Raw genomic sequence first — 17,767 nt, forward strand, 5'->3', positions numbered from 1 at the left:
CTCCAGCGACCCCTCTGGCCCATCCGGGTGCCTGCAGCCAAGCAACCGAAAACATTCTCCCTACGTCTCCTTCGCGGCCTGAAGGCGATGCAATCCATGCGAGGCTTCAGCGTGTAAACTAGCGAGAGGAGCCGACACGAGTTTAAAGGAAGCTGGTGTTACGACTATCTCCTTCCTGTGGAAATGTGATCCAGGGGAGTTATTCGACAAGAGTTCCGGCTTTATGCCATTGGGTTAATCGGAATAAAGGGAAAAACTAGAAATACATGTATATATATATAAAAAAAAGTGTCCCGGACCACCTTGGCAAGTGGTTTGAGTAACCGGTTTACAAAATGTTTTGGTGGTCATTTACGCGTGTATTTAGCGCCGTCCAGTTGTGATCCGATTGCAAAAAAATGCATTTTAAAACCAAGCGTAAACGGGGTCTTAGATGAGTGATGAGACGTTTCTCTCAATAAACGTTGTGTCCAGATGAACTGGTTCAACCTTCTTTGAACCCCAAAAAGAGTAATACTTGTTAAACTATCCGAAAAATAAATCAACATTTGCATGCTTTATTTTCTTTTTAATCATGGCTTCACTCCCACATACTTCATTCCTTGACATCACTCAGTGAAAATGTTCGCTGAACTCAACTGGAATGTCAGGGAAGTTAAATTACCGCCGGGATCACTAAAAAAGAAATGAAACTAAAAGAAGAGAGGAAAAGATAAATAACTGACCGCATGCACATGTCAGTAGTCCAGTCATGTTTTGGGTGATTCTTTTAATCATAGATAGGATTTATGTTAAAAATGTGCCAGTGATAACTTTTGGGGATAATTAGACTTAGACTGCGTTTACTGTCATTGCCTCATATGCATGTCAAATATATACAAGGGAACAAAATTACATTTCACATGGACCACAGTGCTACGTAAAAACAAATAACCCGCAATAAATATTAAAAACAAAAATAACTTCACAGACTTAAACATCACAAGCACACCTGACACAGGCAGTGAGTAAGACGGCCAAAAAGTCGTTTTGTGGAAGGTCTAAGTGTTCAGGCTGTTGAGGAACCTCACAGCCTGAGGAATGAGACTGTTGCATAGTCTGGTGGAGGCAGCACGGATGCTTCAGTACCTCCTGTCAGAGGGTAGGAGGGTGAGGTGAATGTGGGAAAGGGTGGGTGGGGTCCTTCATGATGCTGAGGGACTTCTGGGTGCACCATGCATCATAGATGGCCTGGATGGATGGGAGAGCACTCCCTCTGATGTTTCCAGCTGTCTTTATTATCCGCTTTGGGGATTTGCGGTCGGAGGCCTTGCAGTTCCCATGTCAGACAGTGATGCAGCTGGTCAGAATGCTCTCTATGGAGCCTCTGTAGAATATGATGAGGATGGGTGGGGGGAGACTCGCCTTCTTCAGACGCAGCAGGGAGTGAAAACGCTTGGAGAGCGCAGTGACATGACATGTGAGGACCAGGAGAGGTCCTCTATGATGTGAACTTCCAGGAACTTAGCACTGCTGACTCTCTCCACGTCCATACCATCGATGGTCAGAGGGGTATGGTGGGCGCTGGTCTTTCTAAAGTCAGTAATAACCTCCGTAGCTTTTCCTATATTTAGGAAGAGGTTGTTGTTTTTGCACCTTGCCGCCAGTTGATCCACCTCCGCTCTGTATGATGATTCGTCGTTGTTGCTGATGAGACCTACCGCTGTGGTATCATCAGCAAACTTTATAAGAGGGTCCAGAGTGGAGGGGAGACTGGACTTGATGTGTTTCATGACCAGCTTTTCAAAGCACTTCATGATGATGGGAGTCAGTGAAATGGGGCGGCAGTCATTGTGGCAGGACACAGGGGACTTCTTTGGCGCTAGTATGATGGTGGTAGACTTGAAACACGTGGGGATGACTGCCTGGGACAGCGAGATGTTGTAGATGTCCGCAAGGACATCTGCCAGCTGCTCAGCACAGTCTCTGATGGCTCAGCCCGGGATTCTGTTTGGACCTGCAGCTTTGTATGGGTTGACTCTGGAAAGGATCTTTTTCACGTCCTCTGCGGTCATGTGCAGAACCTGGTCATCCATCAGGAATGTAGTCTTCACCACCGGCACGTAGTTCAGTCTCTCATATCATGCGTAGAAGTCATTCAGTGCATCTGAGTGGGTGGGGGCACCGCCACAGGTCTGAGGAGGAGGCTTGTAGTCAGTGCGGGCCTGAATGCCCTTCCACAAGCGCCCTGCGTCTCTGCTATCAATGAAGTGGCTGTTGACTTTCTGTGCATATTGTCTTTTGGCCTCCCTGATGCCACATGACATGTTGGCCCATGCTGTCTTGAGGGCCGCCTTATCACCGGATCTGAATACAGCGTTCCGGGTCCTCAGCAGTGCCCGGACTTCTACTGTCAGCCCGGGCTTCTGGTTGGCCCGTGAAGAGATGGTTTTGGTGACCATGTGACATCATCTATACACTTGTTGATATAGGCTGTCACTGTGTATCCTCCAGATCCAATGTGCTCACTAGAGGAGGCTGCTGGTTGAAAATGCCCCAGTCGGGGCTCTCAAAGCAGTCCTGAAGAGCTGAGATAGACCCCTCTGGCCAGATTTGGAAGTTAAGCTTGGCACGTGGCTTTTATTGATACATTATAATTCGCTTGATGTTTTGCTGTGTGAAACCAAACCGAACCAAAGGGAAAATGCAGCAAAGTAGCAACTCATCCACTGATTCGGGCCAAAGCAAACTGACCTGTAGCTGTGAAAACATCCTAATAGACTTTTGACCTATAGACGTTATGTTTTAAGTATGTTTGTAAAAGAATGTCACTCAAAATGCTATTTTTGTGGATAAACTTTTTTTATTTCTCAGCTATGCATGCACAGTGCTGCTATCGGCAAGGCTGCTGCTTGCGTCTCAGCAGTATCATCTACGACAGTCAGCAGCTACATACACACACAGACACACACAGACACAGACACACACAGACACACACACACACACACACACACACACACACACACACACACACACACACACACACACACACGCCCAGAGACAATTTAGTATGGCTGATTCACCTGACCTACATGTCTTTTGGCTATGGGAGGAAACCGGAGCACCCGGAGGAAACCCATGCAGACACAGGGAGAACATGCAAACTCCACACAGAGGACGACCCAGGATGACCCCCAAGGTTGGACTACCCTGGGGCTCGAACCCAGGACCTTCTTGCTGTGAGGCGACCGTGGTAACACTGTGCCACCCTCAATTCAAAATAGTTTCCTAATTATTAGCGTATCTCTGGTTGTAAATATTGGTGTTGTAGTGTCTGTTGGTAAATGTCCCCTAGCAGGTCAGTCTATCATATCTGCTTGCCAGCCAGAAATCCTTTGCTTTATAATCAAAATCACCGCTGCCTGATGTTCCATATATAACTGCCGTGGTCCCACCTGACAGTAACCACTGAAACGAGCGAACACAAAAACCTTCACGGTTTGAATATTTGCAGGTTAGCTATCGTCTGAAATACCTCGGTGATAGAAAATACAAAAGAGGACATTTGTTTGCATGTAAATCTTCAGGATTGTGGCTTTCAGGACAAGGCGTGGCCCCTTGGCTTCATAGTCAACACTGTTGTGTCGCCTCAAGATGGTCCTGGTGCTTATTTGCGGAGGTTTCATGTTCTGTCTGTGTTACTTTGGGCTTCCTCCCACAGTCCAGAGACATCCATGTTGGATGAGTTGGAGACCAGATGGCTCATAGTGTTGTAGTCCTCCTGGCCCTGGTGACCCGTGAAGACCGGCTACTTTCTTCTTCAACCCTCCACAATCCTGAATATCGTTAAAGCGTTGGAGAACACATGATTTTATTGACGCGAATCAGGTTTTTGTGTCTTCCTGTTCCTTGAGACTGGGAGCCGTCCTCTCAGAGTACACTTAAAACTGGGTAGCATTTTAAAACTTATACAAGTGTTTTTATAGAGTCGGGGATTTTTCCGTCTACGTCGCCAAGAAGCTGTAACAAAATACACCAGAAGAAGAGGGAAAAAGCGCTCACCCCCGTATGCACCATATGGTGAACAGGAGGCACACGTGTCGCAGTGCAGAAGAAACAAGCATCCTTTAATGGCTGTGACGATCCTTGAATCTAAATCGCTGTGTAGAATAGCCTACAGGGGTGGTTTGTTTGGGTTACGAGGGCGGAACGGTGTCTGGAAGAGGCCATCTTGTAAATGGAATAAACAACAAAAGGTCACGCACGTGTACTGTATAGTTTTTGGATCGAGGAGCACGTTGGCTCAACGAAGCCTTTGTGCGTTTCAGATGCCACATAGCCGCTCGAGTGTCTTTGCAGGAGACACCAAGCCTGGCGAGTCGCTCTGAAGTCGCTTTGGATACATGCCAGTTGTGTGACTGTTCACCTCTAAATTGACTTTTTCTGTGGAAATCGATCCAGTGTGTAGTTTTGAGGCCATAACAAGGAATATACAATGATTTATCCGTGACTCATTTGTAGAGTCACGTGGATTCTTATTGAGCGTTTTGGAAAACGGTTCGTGTGTTGAGGACACACATGGTGTGGTGCCTTATGACCGCCAATATGACTGTCGAATAGAAGACTGAGCAGCTCGGGTCAACAGAGGAAGGACAAACCCCACTGTTGTGAGGCTGTAATGGAAAAACCTATTCACGTCTTACATCTATTAATGGTGGCGGCACGGTGGCGCAGTGGTTAGCGCAGTCGCCTCACAGCAAGAAGGTCCTGGGTTCAAGCCCTGGGGTAGTCCAACCTTGGGGGTCGTCCCGGGTCATCCTCTGTGTGGAGTTTGCATGTTCTCCCTGTGTCTGCGTGGGTTTCCTCCGGGTGCTCCGGTTTCCTCCCACAGTCCAAAGACATGTAGGTCAGGTGAATCGGCCGTACTAAAATGTCCCTAAGTATGTGTGTGTGTGTGTGTGTGTGTGTGTGTGTGTGTGTGTGTGTGTGTGTGTGTGTGTGTGTGTGTGTGTGTGTGTAGGTGCTGTGTGATGGCCTGGTGGCTTGTGCAGGGTGTCTCGCTGCCCAGTGACTGCTGGGATAGGTTCCAGCATCCCTGCCACCCTGAGAGCAGGATAAGCGGTTCGGATGATGGATGGATGGATCTATTGATGGCACATTATATTTTAGGGGAGTGTTCACCCAATCTCTGAGTCAGGGCGCAAACACCCAGAATTGGGATTATTTCAGAGAGTGAGAACTGAATTTGAGAAGTGTCACCTGTAAAACACAGTACGTGTATAAAATGAATGGTTGGAAACTACCCAAGCTCAAAGTTACACACATCACTTATAAGGATGTACTGTTAGATCTGGGCGTTGTCTCTTGTTGTTAGATTGAGTCATCTGGATAAGGTCCGTGTAAACCGAATTAAACCAGAACAAACTGGCTTGTCATTGCTATGCACCAGTCACCTAGTGACACGGATTTTTGTTGCGGTGCCCCCGGCCACATCTGCTGGAAATTTTCCCATGTTTGCCGTGTCACACGCTGTGGTCCAAGGTCATCCTAATTTAAACATTCCTAACTCAATGGGAACCATAGGCCTGTTGTTTTGGTTCTGTTTTTGTTGTTGTCCACTTCCTCCTTAACCCATCAGTTGTTCTCACGTAAGGAAGCACTGCACATCTGTCTGCGGGACCTTCTCTGAATAGTTCTGCACGGATAAGCTGCGACTCTGAACGTGCCCCTTTTGAGCCAAATCTCTGGAAAAGCTTCTATTTTGCCTTTTTTGAGATAGCACTTGGTCCTCAAGAATATATCCTTCTAAAAATACAGGGTACTGATTTGCCTTTTTTTTTTCCTGCTTCAGCCATGAGTCACTGTGGCGTAATTTATTATACGACTGTCACGTGCAAAGTGTCAGTCGTCGGTGTGGTGAGTCATCTTGTCCACGCTGGCTGGATTCTCCTTCGATTACAGCGAAAGAGAAGCAAATTTAGCTTCTCGCTTTGTTTCTATCATGCACAATCTCTATGGATACTCTCCTGTTGTGGTTACATGTGTTTTCCAGTACTGGAGTGGTGACACTTGTGGTGTTTCCAATGTAATTTGGGGAAGAAAAAATAAAACACCCCAAAAAAATATATGGAAATCAAGCTGACTTTTTACACCAACATTATACGCTGTGTTTGATTACTGTAAGTGCCTCGGTGTTCTCGGTATATACATCGCTGGGATTTTTTTGTACTGAACAGCTGTTGTTTATCATGGAACCGCCCCATCTTGGCTTTGGTACATGAAATCATCTGCATTAAGCAGTGATTCAGTTATCTGGTTTCTATTATACTTGGTGTTTTGTGGAGCGAGATGGTGGGGTCAGTAGATGTGGGCGTTGTAGCTCTGTGGTGTGTAGATGGCTTCTGGAGAGCGTGATAATTTTCCTTCAATGGTTCCCAGATGGGGCGGCATGGTGGCACAGTGGTTAGCGCAGTCGCCTCACAGCAAGAAGTTCCTGGGTTCAAGCCCCTGGGTAGTCCAACCTTGAGGGTCGTCCCGGGTCGTCCTTTGTGTGGAGTTTGCATGTTCTCCCCGTGTCTGTGTGGGGTGAATGTGTGTGTGTGTGTGGGGTGTGTGTGGGGTGTGTGTGTGGGGGGGGGTGGCCTGGCCTGGCCTGGCAGCCTGTCCAGGGTGTCTCCCTGCCTGCCGCCCGATGACTGCTGGGATAGGCTCCAGCATCCCCGTGACCCTGAGAGCAGGATAAGCAGTTTGGATAATGAATGGATGGATGGATGGGTTTCCAGATACAAATACAAATGTTTTATCCGAGGAAAAGAAACAAGGGATGATTTAGAAAAGCTTTGACCATCGAGTCCATACCATATACATATACAGGAATGTGGTTACTTGATCTTGGTGTAGAGAAATACAGTCTGCAGAATGTCTCTGTATATACACATTGATTCAAGGACAAAAGGATCTTACACTAAATGAAGAAAAAGGCATGTGACTGACTGTACTGTCTGTAGCTCATACAGGTTATAGCTCTATAAAGTAAACATGTGGCACACCTAAAATAGTGTGACCACATTTGTCTGATAAAATGTGAGTAATTCTGGGTTACTGTACATGTTTATGTCTGTGGACATAAAACACTCCCACAGTCCAAAGTCAGGTGAATCGGCTGTACTAAATTGTCCCTAGGCAAGGGCGTAAGAGAGAATTTTATATTTGGGGGGGGGGGGACAATACCCTCCGGGGGGGGGTCCGAGGGCATGCTCCCCTGGGAAAAAAAATATTTAAAAACGGGTTTAAACTGCAATTTTACAACAGTTTTAAGAAAAACATGTTTCATGGCTATATGGTAAGGCCTCCCCTGGGAGACTGTATTGATAATAAAGAGTACAGAACAGTGCAGGGAAGCAATATGCAACCAAGTGCAACAAAATGCGCATGTAACCTGCCTGTAATGCATACTGTAAATACTGTACATACTGTAGATGCTGTACAGCAATGTAGGGTCAGGTTGCTGTACTGCATGCAGCGTTTTCATTTCTCATATTAAGCTAAACTAGCTAGCAAAGTTAGCCAACAGCTTAGTAACACATTATGAAAAATTATTATACCAAACTACCAAAACACAGTACTCTGAAATGACTGTAAATGCTTTATAAAACACTGTATTCACAATAAGGTTGGTGTAAGCCGTTCCGTATTAACGTTATAACCTTTAGAGTTTATTTGCGTGTGACTATCACAGCGTCTCTACTAGCTAAAGTTAGCCTTCCCGCTCATAGACTAGCATTGACAGGAGTTAGCAAAAATACATTTACTTCATAGAATACATGTTTCAACCTGAGGTTTCATCATAACGACACGTTTCTCTTTTTAAAATGGGTAAGTACACTTTGTTTGGGAGGGACTTTACAAACCTGCGAGTGATGATGAATAGAGCAGGATTCATCGTTGCTGCCTTGAAAAGTTGTGAGCGCCTATGCCACGTCACCGCCGTCACGTCTCAGCGGGCCGCCCCCAGTACCAAAGACATGGGGAAGAGGGGGGATTTTTTGTTGTTGTTGTTAATAACTAATACTTTTACATATTGTGGGATGGGAATGACATGAATGCTGGCAGATACAGGGAGAACATGTCCAATATTATATATATTTATGCATATATCTAGTAGTAGATATTCTTGTTTATTGGGGGGGACTTTTCCACCACCCCCCCCCCCCCGGTTCCAACGCCCTTGTCCCTAGGTGTGAATATGTGTGTGTGTTGGCCCTGTGAAGGCCTGGCGGCCTGTCCAGGGTGTCTCCCCGCCTGCTGCCCAATGACTGGGATAGGCTCCAGCATCCCGTGACCCGAATTTGAATATGTGGCTTGGATAACGGATGGACGGATGGATGGCTGGATGGTTCCCAGATCTACACCCTCTTGTCCTCAAACCATAGTAACATACATAGCTTACACAAAAAGATGCACAAAATAAGACACATGAATGCAGGAAAAGATACACTTGCGTGTTTGCCATCATTACTTGTCCCCATTTCTAGTAATGACGGACACTGTTTGAAATGTTGTCGTTATAGCCTGCTAGCAGTCTGCACCGATTGAGACAACTATAAAACATAATGCCCACAAGTAATTCAACTCCAGTTTCTTGTTTGGCATAGCCTCAGTTCAGACTCCTCATTACACATTCCGGTCATGATAGCTTATCTTAGCTAGAGCAAGTTTGATTTAGGACACATCCATGCCCCAGTCTGCTTAGTGAATGGATCCTGAACAGATCCTAGTCATAATTCACTGTTCCTGTGTATTTATCGATTTACTTCTGTGCCCTGCAATATGATCTGAGCCTTCCCAGGCTGTAAACCATTACAATGCAAAGAGGAGGACCAACTGGTTCTGTAATGGGAGCATAACTGGTAAACAATGGAGACGTTTGTTCTCATGAGGTATCGGCAAGGTCTCTGGTTAGGGAAAATGCCCTTTTTTAGCACTGCTGTGCGGCTGCCAGCAAGCCTGAATGAAACTCTTTTTAACACTTGGACCATAGCCACACACAACCGCTGCTCTGCACCTAGATGTGATATTCCCCAAATCCACTGAGGCTGCTTTTGCTCTCCCCCAGGGGAGTGTTTGAGCTGAATCAAGTGTAATGTTACGCGAAGGCACTGGGTGGTTTTAGAGCCGAAAAGATGATGAGATGAGGGTCCCCCTTGCATTTACAATTTGGAGAGGTAACATAAGAATCCCACTGTGAGGGCAATTCATGTATGAATGTTGCTTACTTTTAATCTTTGGCCACAGCTCGTGTACCATGTTTACATCGCTTGAAAGGATGCCTGAGGCTCAGGTGTAGCAGGTGGTGGTGTTAAAAGTGCCTCTTTTGTGTGAACTGGTAAGGGCCTATTGTTAGCTGATTAGTTTATAGCAGAGGAGTATGTGGGAGGCCCGCTTGAGTGTCACAAGGTCAGAAGGAATGGTCCTGGAGAATCACGATAGAAGATATGGACAAGAGGAGACCTGACCTATGAACTCTTAACAGTGTGCAAGTTCTGTTGTCCATTGGGATGACAGTCCATAAAGGTAAGCTACCGCCTCCAAACCAGGATGAGGGAGAGACTCTGGGTACACAATCATTGTGATTGAAACAATGGGCATTGTTCTGCTACATGGTATAAAGATAGAGCGCTCCGAGATCGGGGCAAACATTCAAGCATCTTGGCTTGTGTGTCATATTCACTGAACATTAATATCGTGTGACAATACTTTAAGAGATTTTTGTATCACTCCTCATTTAGTATCAGCGTGGAAATAAATAATTGCCACGACACCCATTATATTGTATGAGCTTGTAGATTGCACTGAATAGCAAACCCCTTGCTCTTTCATATGACGGTGTATTAAGGCCACTGAAGGTAAAAAAAAGAAAAAATAATATGGAGCCAGGGGAGGATGGTAATATTCCGTGAAAAAACTTGGAATTTCCGAGATTATAGTCGTAAATTTACGAGGAAAATAAAACTAGAATACTCTCTGGGATTAGTTTATAGTCACAAACTTATAAGAAAAAAAACTTGGAAAAATATATATTTTTTTGTCAAGGAACCACATCGCTTCACTTTGCAAGGTTGGATCAAACTCATCACACCACAGACACCTCTGCTTGCCGTGTATTATGCCTTTAGTGGATGACATCAAATTATACTTTGCAATTGGATTTAGCAATAAGGAAATACTCATGATTTTAGCCCAGAATCACCATATTATCATAAGCACCTGGGCTTTGAGGAGAGACTGCTGTGAATTGGGCCTATTCAGAAGAAAACAACATACTGATTTTTATCAATTTTTGATTTTTTGATTTTTGACATATTGATTGGCAGCAACATTGCCTCAAGTGAGAGTTCAAGTATCTCAGGGTGTTGTTCACGTGTGAGGGTAGGATGGAGTGGGAGATTGACAGGTGGATTGGTGCAGCATCAGCAGCAATGCGGACATTATACCAGACCGTTGCGGTGAAGAGGGAGCTGAGCCAGAAGGCAAAGCTCTCAATTTACCAGTCAATCTTCGTTCCAACCCTCACTTATGGTTATGAGCTTTGGGTAGTGACCAAAAGGGTGAGATCGCAGATACAAGCGACTGAAACGATGAAGATGGGTGACGAGCTCGGACATCCGGAGGGAGCAACATGTACCCTGGCTCTGTCAAATGACAGAAGCTAAGCAAGCATGGGCTTGGCAAGTACTTGCATGGGAGACCTGTGGGAAAACTGAGTTGCTGCTGGAAGTGGTGTTGGGGGCAGTCTTCCCTCTGGTTCTAATTAAAAAAGAAAAAAATCCCAATGCCCCAGTGATGGGAGGGACACTGTGCTATAGGAGATGCTGTTCTTTGGGTGGGATGTTAAAACCGAGGTTCTGACTCACTGTGGTCATTAAAGAGCTCATGCCACTTATCGCAGAGTAGGGGGTCCCCTGGTGTCCTGGCAAAATTCCCAACCTTGGTCTCTCCATCTGGCCATCTAATCATCCCCTGTGTAATTTGCTCAATAATTCCCCCCTCTCCACTTCAAGCTGATGTGTGGTGAGCGTTCTGGTGCAAAATGGCTGCTGTGCATCACCCAAGTGAGTGCTACACATTGGTGGTGGTTGAAGTGAGTTCCCCCCTTCAATGTTAAGCGCTTTGGGTGTCTAGATAAAGCGCTATATAAATGTAATCCATTATTCTTATTACAGCTACGGGTAATTCAAATGGGATTTGTGGTACAGCAGGACACAAGATGACAGATCATCAAATTAATCGATCCTTAAGCTACGAAGAGCACAGTGTCTTAGGTGCCAGCAGCAGCAACACATTGGGCTCTATTTTACATGTCTTTGCTAGTTTCAGACCGACGCAATTGTCATTTTCCCATCTAGACCCCACATTGTTTAAATAGCAAATGTACATGCACCCATCTGTGCGCCCAGGGGTGTGTTGGTCTTAGAACGAGGTGTGGTCAGGCACATTGTTGGCACGTTGCTATCTTGAGGTAGTGGAAAGCGATTTCGCCATTGACCAACAAAAACCTGGTCTAAGGTCAATAGCAAAGTATTCCTGCTATTGAAAGGGCAAATTATTCAGATCGTAAGTGCGCCTACATAGGCAGGTGCACAACGTGCGTACACTCTGCTTGTTACACGCACAGAAGTGCACAAGCATGCAAAAGATTACAACTAAAACAATTACAGTGTAAAAGACTATTATTTGGTCCATCCATCCATCCATTATCTAAGCCCCTTATCCTGCTCTCAGGGTTGCAGGGATGCTGGAGCCTATCCCAGCAGTCATTGGGCAGCAGGCGGGGAGACACCCTGTACAGGCTGCCAGGCCATCACAAGGCCAACACACGCGCACACACACACACACACACACACACACACACACACACATTCACACCTAGGGACAATTTAGTATGGCTGATTTACCTGACCTACATGTCTTTGGACTGTGGGAGGAAACCGGATCACCCAGAGGAAACCCTGCAAACTCCACGCAGAGGATGACCCATGGCAACCCCCAAGGTTGGACTATCCCAGGGCTCAAACCCAGGACCTTCTTGCTGTGAGGCAACCGCGCTAACCACTGTACCACCCACTATTATTGTGTGCATGACGACATTTAGAAAATACATGTCAAAATGGAATCCGAGCTTAGGTGGATTCCCGATGTTCCTGTAGTTGGTCTGATTGCAGGCACGAGCAGATCCGTTTCCTCAGCAGAAAACTGTTCGCTTTTCCAACTTGCCCAATCTGCCATTTAAAGAGCAATGCAACAAGGTGCAGGCGTATCTGGCTTTTAAAGGGAATGGGAGATGACACTCTGATTAGTTTAATTCATGATATGGCCAAAACACACCGATGATTAATTAAGAGACAACCCCTTTGCACCTTTTAACCAGCAAAATTGGATTTGGACACGTCTGAAATGCACTTGCACCATGCGCTTTAGACCATGCGCGATAGAGATTTTAAATAGGGCCCTAAAGGGCCTAATACTCTTTGGCACATGGACTCCTATGACAAATTGAGGCCATATGGAATAAGGATTAATGGATGCATCAGTGATAATATGGTGTATCATCATCGATGCATCCAGTCATGTTATCCTTGCATCTGTCCATTGCTTGGTAGTTCCTGATGCACAAAAGCTATCGCCTCATCCAAGTCAGTATGTTGATAATATGGTGATTCTGGGCTAAAATCACGAGTATTTTCTTATTGCTAAATCAGATTGCAAAAGTATAATTTGATGACCACCAGCGTCTGTGGTGTGATGAGGTTGAGCCAACCTTGCAAAGTGAAGCGATGTGGTTCCTTGACAGCCACCCCCCCCACACTATTTTCTAAGTTTTTTACTCAAAAAATTGTAACTTCAATCTCAGAATTTACAAGTTTTTTCTCGCAAATTTATGATTTTATAATCTCAGAGAATTTTCAGTGGGGGTTTTTCTTGTAAATGTACGACTTTAATCTCGAAAATTCTGTGTGTTTTTTTCTCAGAATATTACCCCACTCCCCAGCTAGGTAATTTATTTGTTTTTTTTGTTTTTGTTACCTACAATGGCCCTTGCTCAGATTAATGAAATAAAGAAAAGCTGGGTGGGGGAGGGAGCGGTTTTATGCTGCAAGCCCCTAAAAGGAACAAGCTCAGAATCTGCTGTTTTGCTGTGTGAGGGCAGGATGCCTCTCAGTCTTCTTTGTTCTGGCTAATGTCTTTGACTCCACTTTTCACCAGATGTGCAAACAAGCCACCAGTGAACTGAGATGCAGTGGAGTGTATGAAAGACAACATAGGCCGTGTACTAAAAATAGGAATTACGGCGGCTATAGACAACTTTTCAACCCCCCCTCCCACCGGCGTTTCGAAGTGTTTGTATAGTTGCACCGCTGTCGTGAAGACAACGAGCTCGCTTTCCATTTATTAGCAGCCTGGCTACTGTCCAAAACAAGAAACAACTGTAAGAATCCCATTTTGAACTAGAAACCCCGATCTCAGTGCTATGATAAAGGCAGAGTAAAACATCCGGTAGTATAAGTAGGCAGGTTGTGTTACTTACTGATCCAGTACGAAGAACACCGACTGAATGTCGGTGTGGAACCCTGTCAAGTCCCAGGTGTTGTATCAAACTCTGTTTCCCCGTCGAGATCTGTGCCCCCTTAGCCAGAGTTCAATACAACACCGGGATGCTTGATTAAACTTTACCTAACCCAGGGGTTCCCAAACTTTTCCATGCCAAGGCCCCCCAAATAGCATTAGCTTCTGGCCGGGGCCCCCTTTTTTGCAAGATGTCTTTAAAAACCCATTGACAATACCATGGCAAATGTTAAAAAGAAGAAAAAAAACTCCTTCTGAATATATTTCCTTACTTTTGTTAATACAATAATAATGACATTTATACTACAAATTTTAATCCTTCCATTATATTGAATATTTCGTTTTTTGTTATAAAATATATTTGATCATAATACACATAATAATTCAATTTTTTTTTTAGCATTTTCCCCCATCTTCCCTCCAATTTGCTGAGGTCCCCTTGGCGTCCCCTAGCGGCCCCCACTTTGAAAACCACTGACCTAACCTAACCTAACCTTTACCTTAACCTAACCTAACCTAGCCATTACACTGTGCACTGTGTTTACTTCCTAATGACAAGTTAAAGTAAAAAGTTGTCTACTGCTGCTTTAAAGAGTTGGTGAGAAGAACCAGCGATTAGGTTTTGAGCATAGAGTTAAGCAATAGTTTATTGGGTTTTAGCGGTGTTAAACTGCAACAGATGTGGGTAGATGCATTGCTTTTTATTCAACAATATAGATATGTACACGGTAGTTGTCTTTTATTTTTTGCATATTTACCAACTATACAAATATATACACAGGCGGACAATTTTTATATTCTTACTTTAAGGTTAATGTAATCCATTTACTGGCTATCAAAAAAAAAAATATATATATATATATATATATAGATTTTCATATATCAAATGTTGCTAAAGTATTTACAGAAGACAGGGTTCCCACACATCCTGGAATACCTGGAAATATATGGACTAATTTTCCAGTCTTGGAAACAGATGGAAATGCTAAAATTCATCAGTTGCCACAGAAAATCTTAAACTTAGGTTATCACATTTTTTCCCCCAGTTTAGACTGAATATTTCCAGCAAAATGTTGAGCTGATCACATATTTTTAGCCATATTTATAGTGACTGAGATGTCACATCAGTGCTTTAAGTTTAGGCGGTATGTTCAGCGACTAGCTAAACATTACACTGTCATTTAGAGGCTGTTGAGGCTTCCACTGATGGTAGATACTGAATAATAGGAACTTCTCTCAGTAGCTTCTGACATGTTTAACCACGCAGAAGTCATGGAAGATGTCCCCGAAAGGTCCTGGGAAAAAATTGTTCCTTAAAAAAGTGTGGGAACCCTGAGAAAAGTGCATTTAATACTCATCTCAGAGCCTCAGATAGTAAAGGTGCTTGTGTCTTTGTCCTCTGACGTAGACTGGGAGTGGGTGTGACCGGGTGTCCTGAGCGCGATTTCCACGGTGGGCTCCTGGCCCACAAGTTGGCGGTGTCGCCCGAGCCGCTGCCCGAGTCTCTTGGCAACCCTTAGGACGTGGCCCCTGAAGGAGGATCCGATGAAGGCGTAGAGTATTGGGTTGATGCAGGCGTGCGTGAGGGCGAGGCTCTCCGTCACCTGGATGGCCCGGTCAAGATTTTTGCTCAGCTCACAGTCGGTGACCAGCATGTAGATGATGTCGAGGGCTCGTATCAGCTTGACGATGTTGTAGGGCAGCTGGGTGAGTAAGAACACGGCCACCACAGCTAGGAGGACCCGAAGGGCGCGCCACTTTCTCTCCCTCCTCACTCCGGCTGCCCGGCTCAGCACCAACCCCAACCGGGTGTAACATACCACCATGACCAGGAATGGGAGCAGGAAGCTCAGGGTCACCTCCAGTAGCTCCAGGGCGGCCTTGGCAGGACGTGCCATCCAGTTAGGGTAGATGGCCATGCAGCCTGGCCTGTGTGACGTGTGTTTCACATGATAGAAGACCAGGTCAGGCACACCCAGGAAGCTGGCAGTAACCCACACTGCCATACACATCAGCAGCCACCGTCTCCTGTCATGGGCGGCCGTCCCAGGCCTGCCTACCGTGCTGCGGGCTAGCGCACAATAGCGGTCTATGCTAATGTATGCCAGCAGAAACATGCCGCAGGTGAAGTTGGTGCCATAGAGGAAGGAGATGATCTTGCACGCCGCCACACCCAGCCTCCAGCCGTGGACGGCGTCGGCCGCCCAGAAGGGCAAAGTGAGGAGGAGAATCAGGTCGCACCCGGCCAGATTGAAGATGCACGCATCTGTCAGCGTTCTCATTCGCCGAGGCGATGCATAGACCACCACCACCAGGGCGTTCCCGGCAAGGCCCACCACCAGGACCACTGCGTAGATGGCCGGGAGGAAGAGGCTGGCAAAAGAGCGCACCGCCTCCTTGTCACAGAGGCTGTGGTAGTCGCTGTAGTCATAACTGTCATTATCGCTGGAGTTGTCGAAGTCATGGTAGTCGTGATCATAGTTTTCATCCATGCTGAATGCTGGGGACAGTCAGAGAGAGGGGCAAGTTTTAGGGTCAGTTGTTGGGAAATATTTTAAGATACAACTTACATCTCATTTTTTTTTTTGGATTCAGGTTGATCTGACGTGGCAGATCAACTGCTTATTGGCTGTTTATTATGAAGCATAGAGAATGTCTTTCAGGCGTTATGTGATTGAACAGATGTAAAAAATGGTCCCTGTCTGTCTGTATTAGGCTGACTGAGCCCATAACAGCACAGCCATCCATGGTGTTTGTCTTCCTGACCTGCTTGCTGCCAGGAGGTGACTAATTTATAAGCACACGCCTACAAAAACAGTGCCTGTACCTAATTCAGCCCTTTTTATTTTGATAAATCAAAGCCGAGGACTAATTCCTCCCAGTCCGAGGAATCCCTTGGCAAGCTCCTCTCTAACATGCTTAAACCCCTGTCTGCCCGAATTGTGCGCGGGCTGCTGCTTCTGTTTCAGCTGTCATCTCTGGGAAAGATTAAGAATTTGCTTGATGAAATTAAAGTGCTACAAGAGTAGAAAGGAGAAATGGGGGAGTCAGTTCGCAGCTGCCTGTTTGGATCTAAAACGTTCCGGAAACAATGAGCGGTAGGAGACTTTGGCACGCTATCATTAATAATCATTAATCGGTGGATTGTGGACGTGGGTTAAAGGTGCTATACGTGACATTCAGCACTGGCATCTCAGACCAAACCAAAACAAACCTCCCCCTCCCTTCGCGCTATTAACTATTACTTCATTTTGTTCAGCTCAGTTGGAATTAATGTATTCAGCATGGTAAGGAGCAACTTCTTCGATTGGTCGAGTGACCTAACTCCATGTAACGTAATTATTAGCTTGCTAGCTACCCTGCTAACGCTAGCTACCGCACATGCACTAACACGCACACGCGGCCAGACCAATTTGCAAAACCAAGAATGAAGAAACTAAATTTGCAACACACAACAGGGGGCATGTGACCTCACTGTCTGCTCATGACGCCTTTACGCCACGATCTCTTTACATAGCAGGTAGTTGTTTGCTGCTATATTAATGCTCTAAATCTCATATATAGCACCTTCAATTCACGTTTACATTGTAAAAAAAAAAAATAGGAGTACTCTCAAGATTCCTTGGAGTCAGTTGGAGAGATAATGACACATTCTTGGCTGATGCAGCATCTCAAAGCAGATCAACACAGATTACATCAGATATGCAGTATGCGAGCAAAGGTGCACAGGTAGATAGGAAGTCAACTTTAATCTGTCCATACGTGTCAGATCCTGGCGTGATGGTGACTTGGCTGTACAGGCCACATAATCCACGCTTATCTACGTTGTTTGCATTCCCCAATGCTGTTTTTCTGTGGTTATGTGAGAGTCCAACTTACTCTTACCCCAAGTAATAGCAAAGTTGTTTTTTTGGCCATAACTTCCATTGATGATACAGCCATGATACAGCTGCTGTTGGAGATGTGATTACTTAAAAACAGGACTTTATTTCCCCCCCCCGCCTTTTTGATTATTGGATCGAGTAGGGTACCCTGAAAACCCCTTTTTTCAAAACCCCGCTCAATCTTATCGCCGCTGACAGGGAATTTACGCAGCTGCAGTTTAATTTTAATACGGATCCCCAGAATCAAATTAAACTCAGAGATTTACATGCACATTTACATT

At 45.4% G+C, this 17,767-nt stretch overlaps 2 protein-coding genes across 3 annotated transcripts in view; one reads left to right on the top strand and one right to left on the bottom strand.

The window, feature by feature from the left end:
* The window catches only part of LOC130129880 (nephrocystin-3-like), a 76,082-nt gene that overhangs the window by 48,121 nt on the left and 10,194 nt on the right, over positions 1-17,767 (top strand). The window lies entirely within an intron of this gene.
* On the bottom strand, positions 14,238-16,097 carry ackr4b (atypical chemokine receptor 4b). The gene has a single exon (XM_056299559.1). It carries the CDS (start codon positions 16,092-16,094, stop codon positions 14,970-14,972), a length of 1,125 nt encoding a protein of 374 aa, XP_056155534.1. The 5' UTR covers positions 16,095-16,097; the 3' UTR covers positions 14,238-14,969.

The sequence above is a fragment of the Lampris incognitus genome, chromosome 19 (genome assembly GCF_029633865.1).
Source record: "Lampris incognitus isolate fLamInc1 chromosome 19, fLamInc1.hap2, whole genome shotgun sequence".
NCBI lineage: Eukaryota > Metazoa > Chordata > Actinopteri > Lampriformes > Lampridae > Lampris > Lampris incognitus.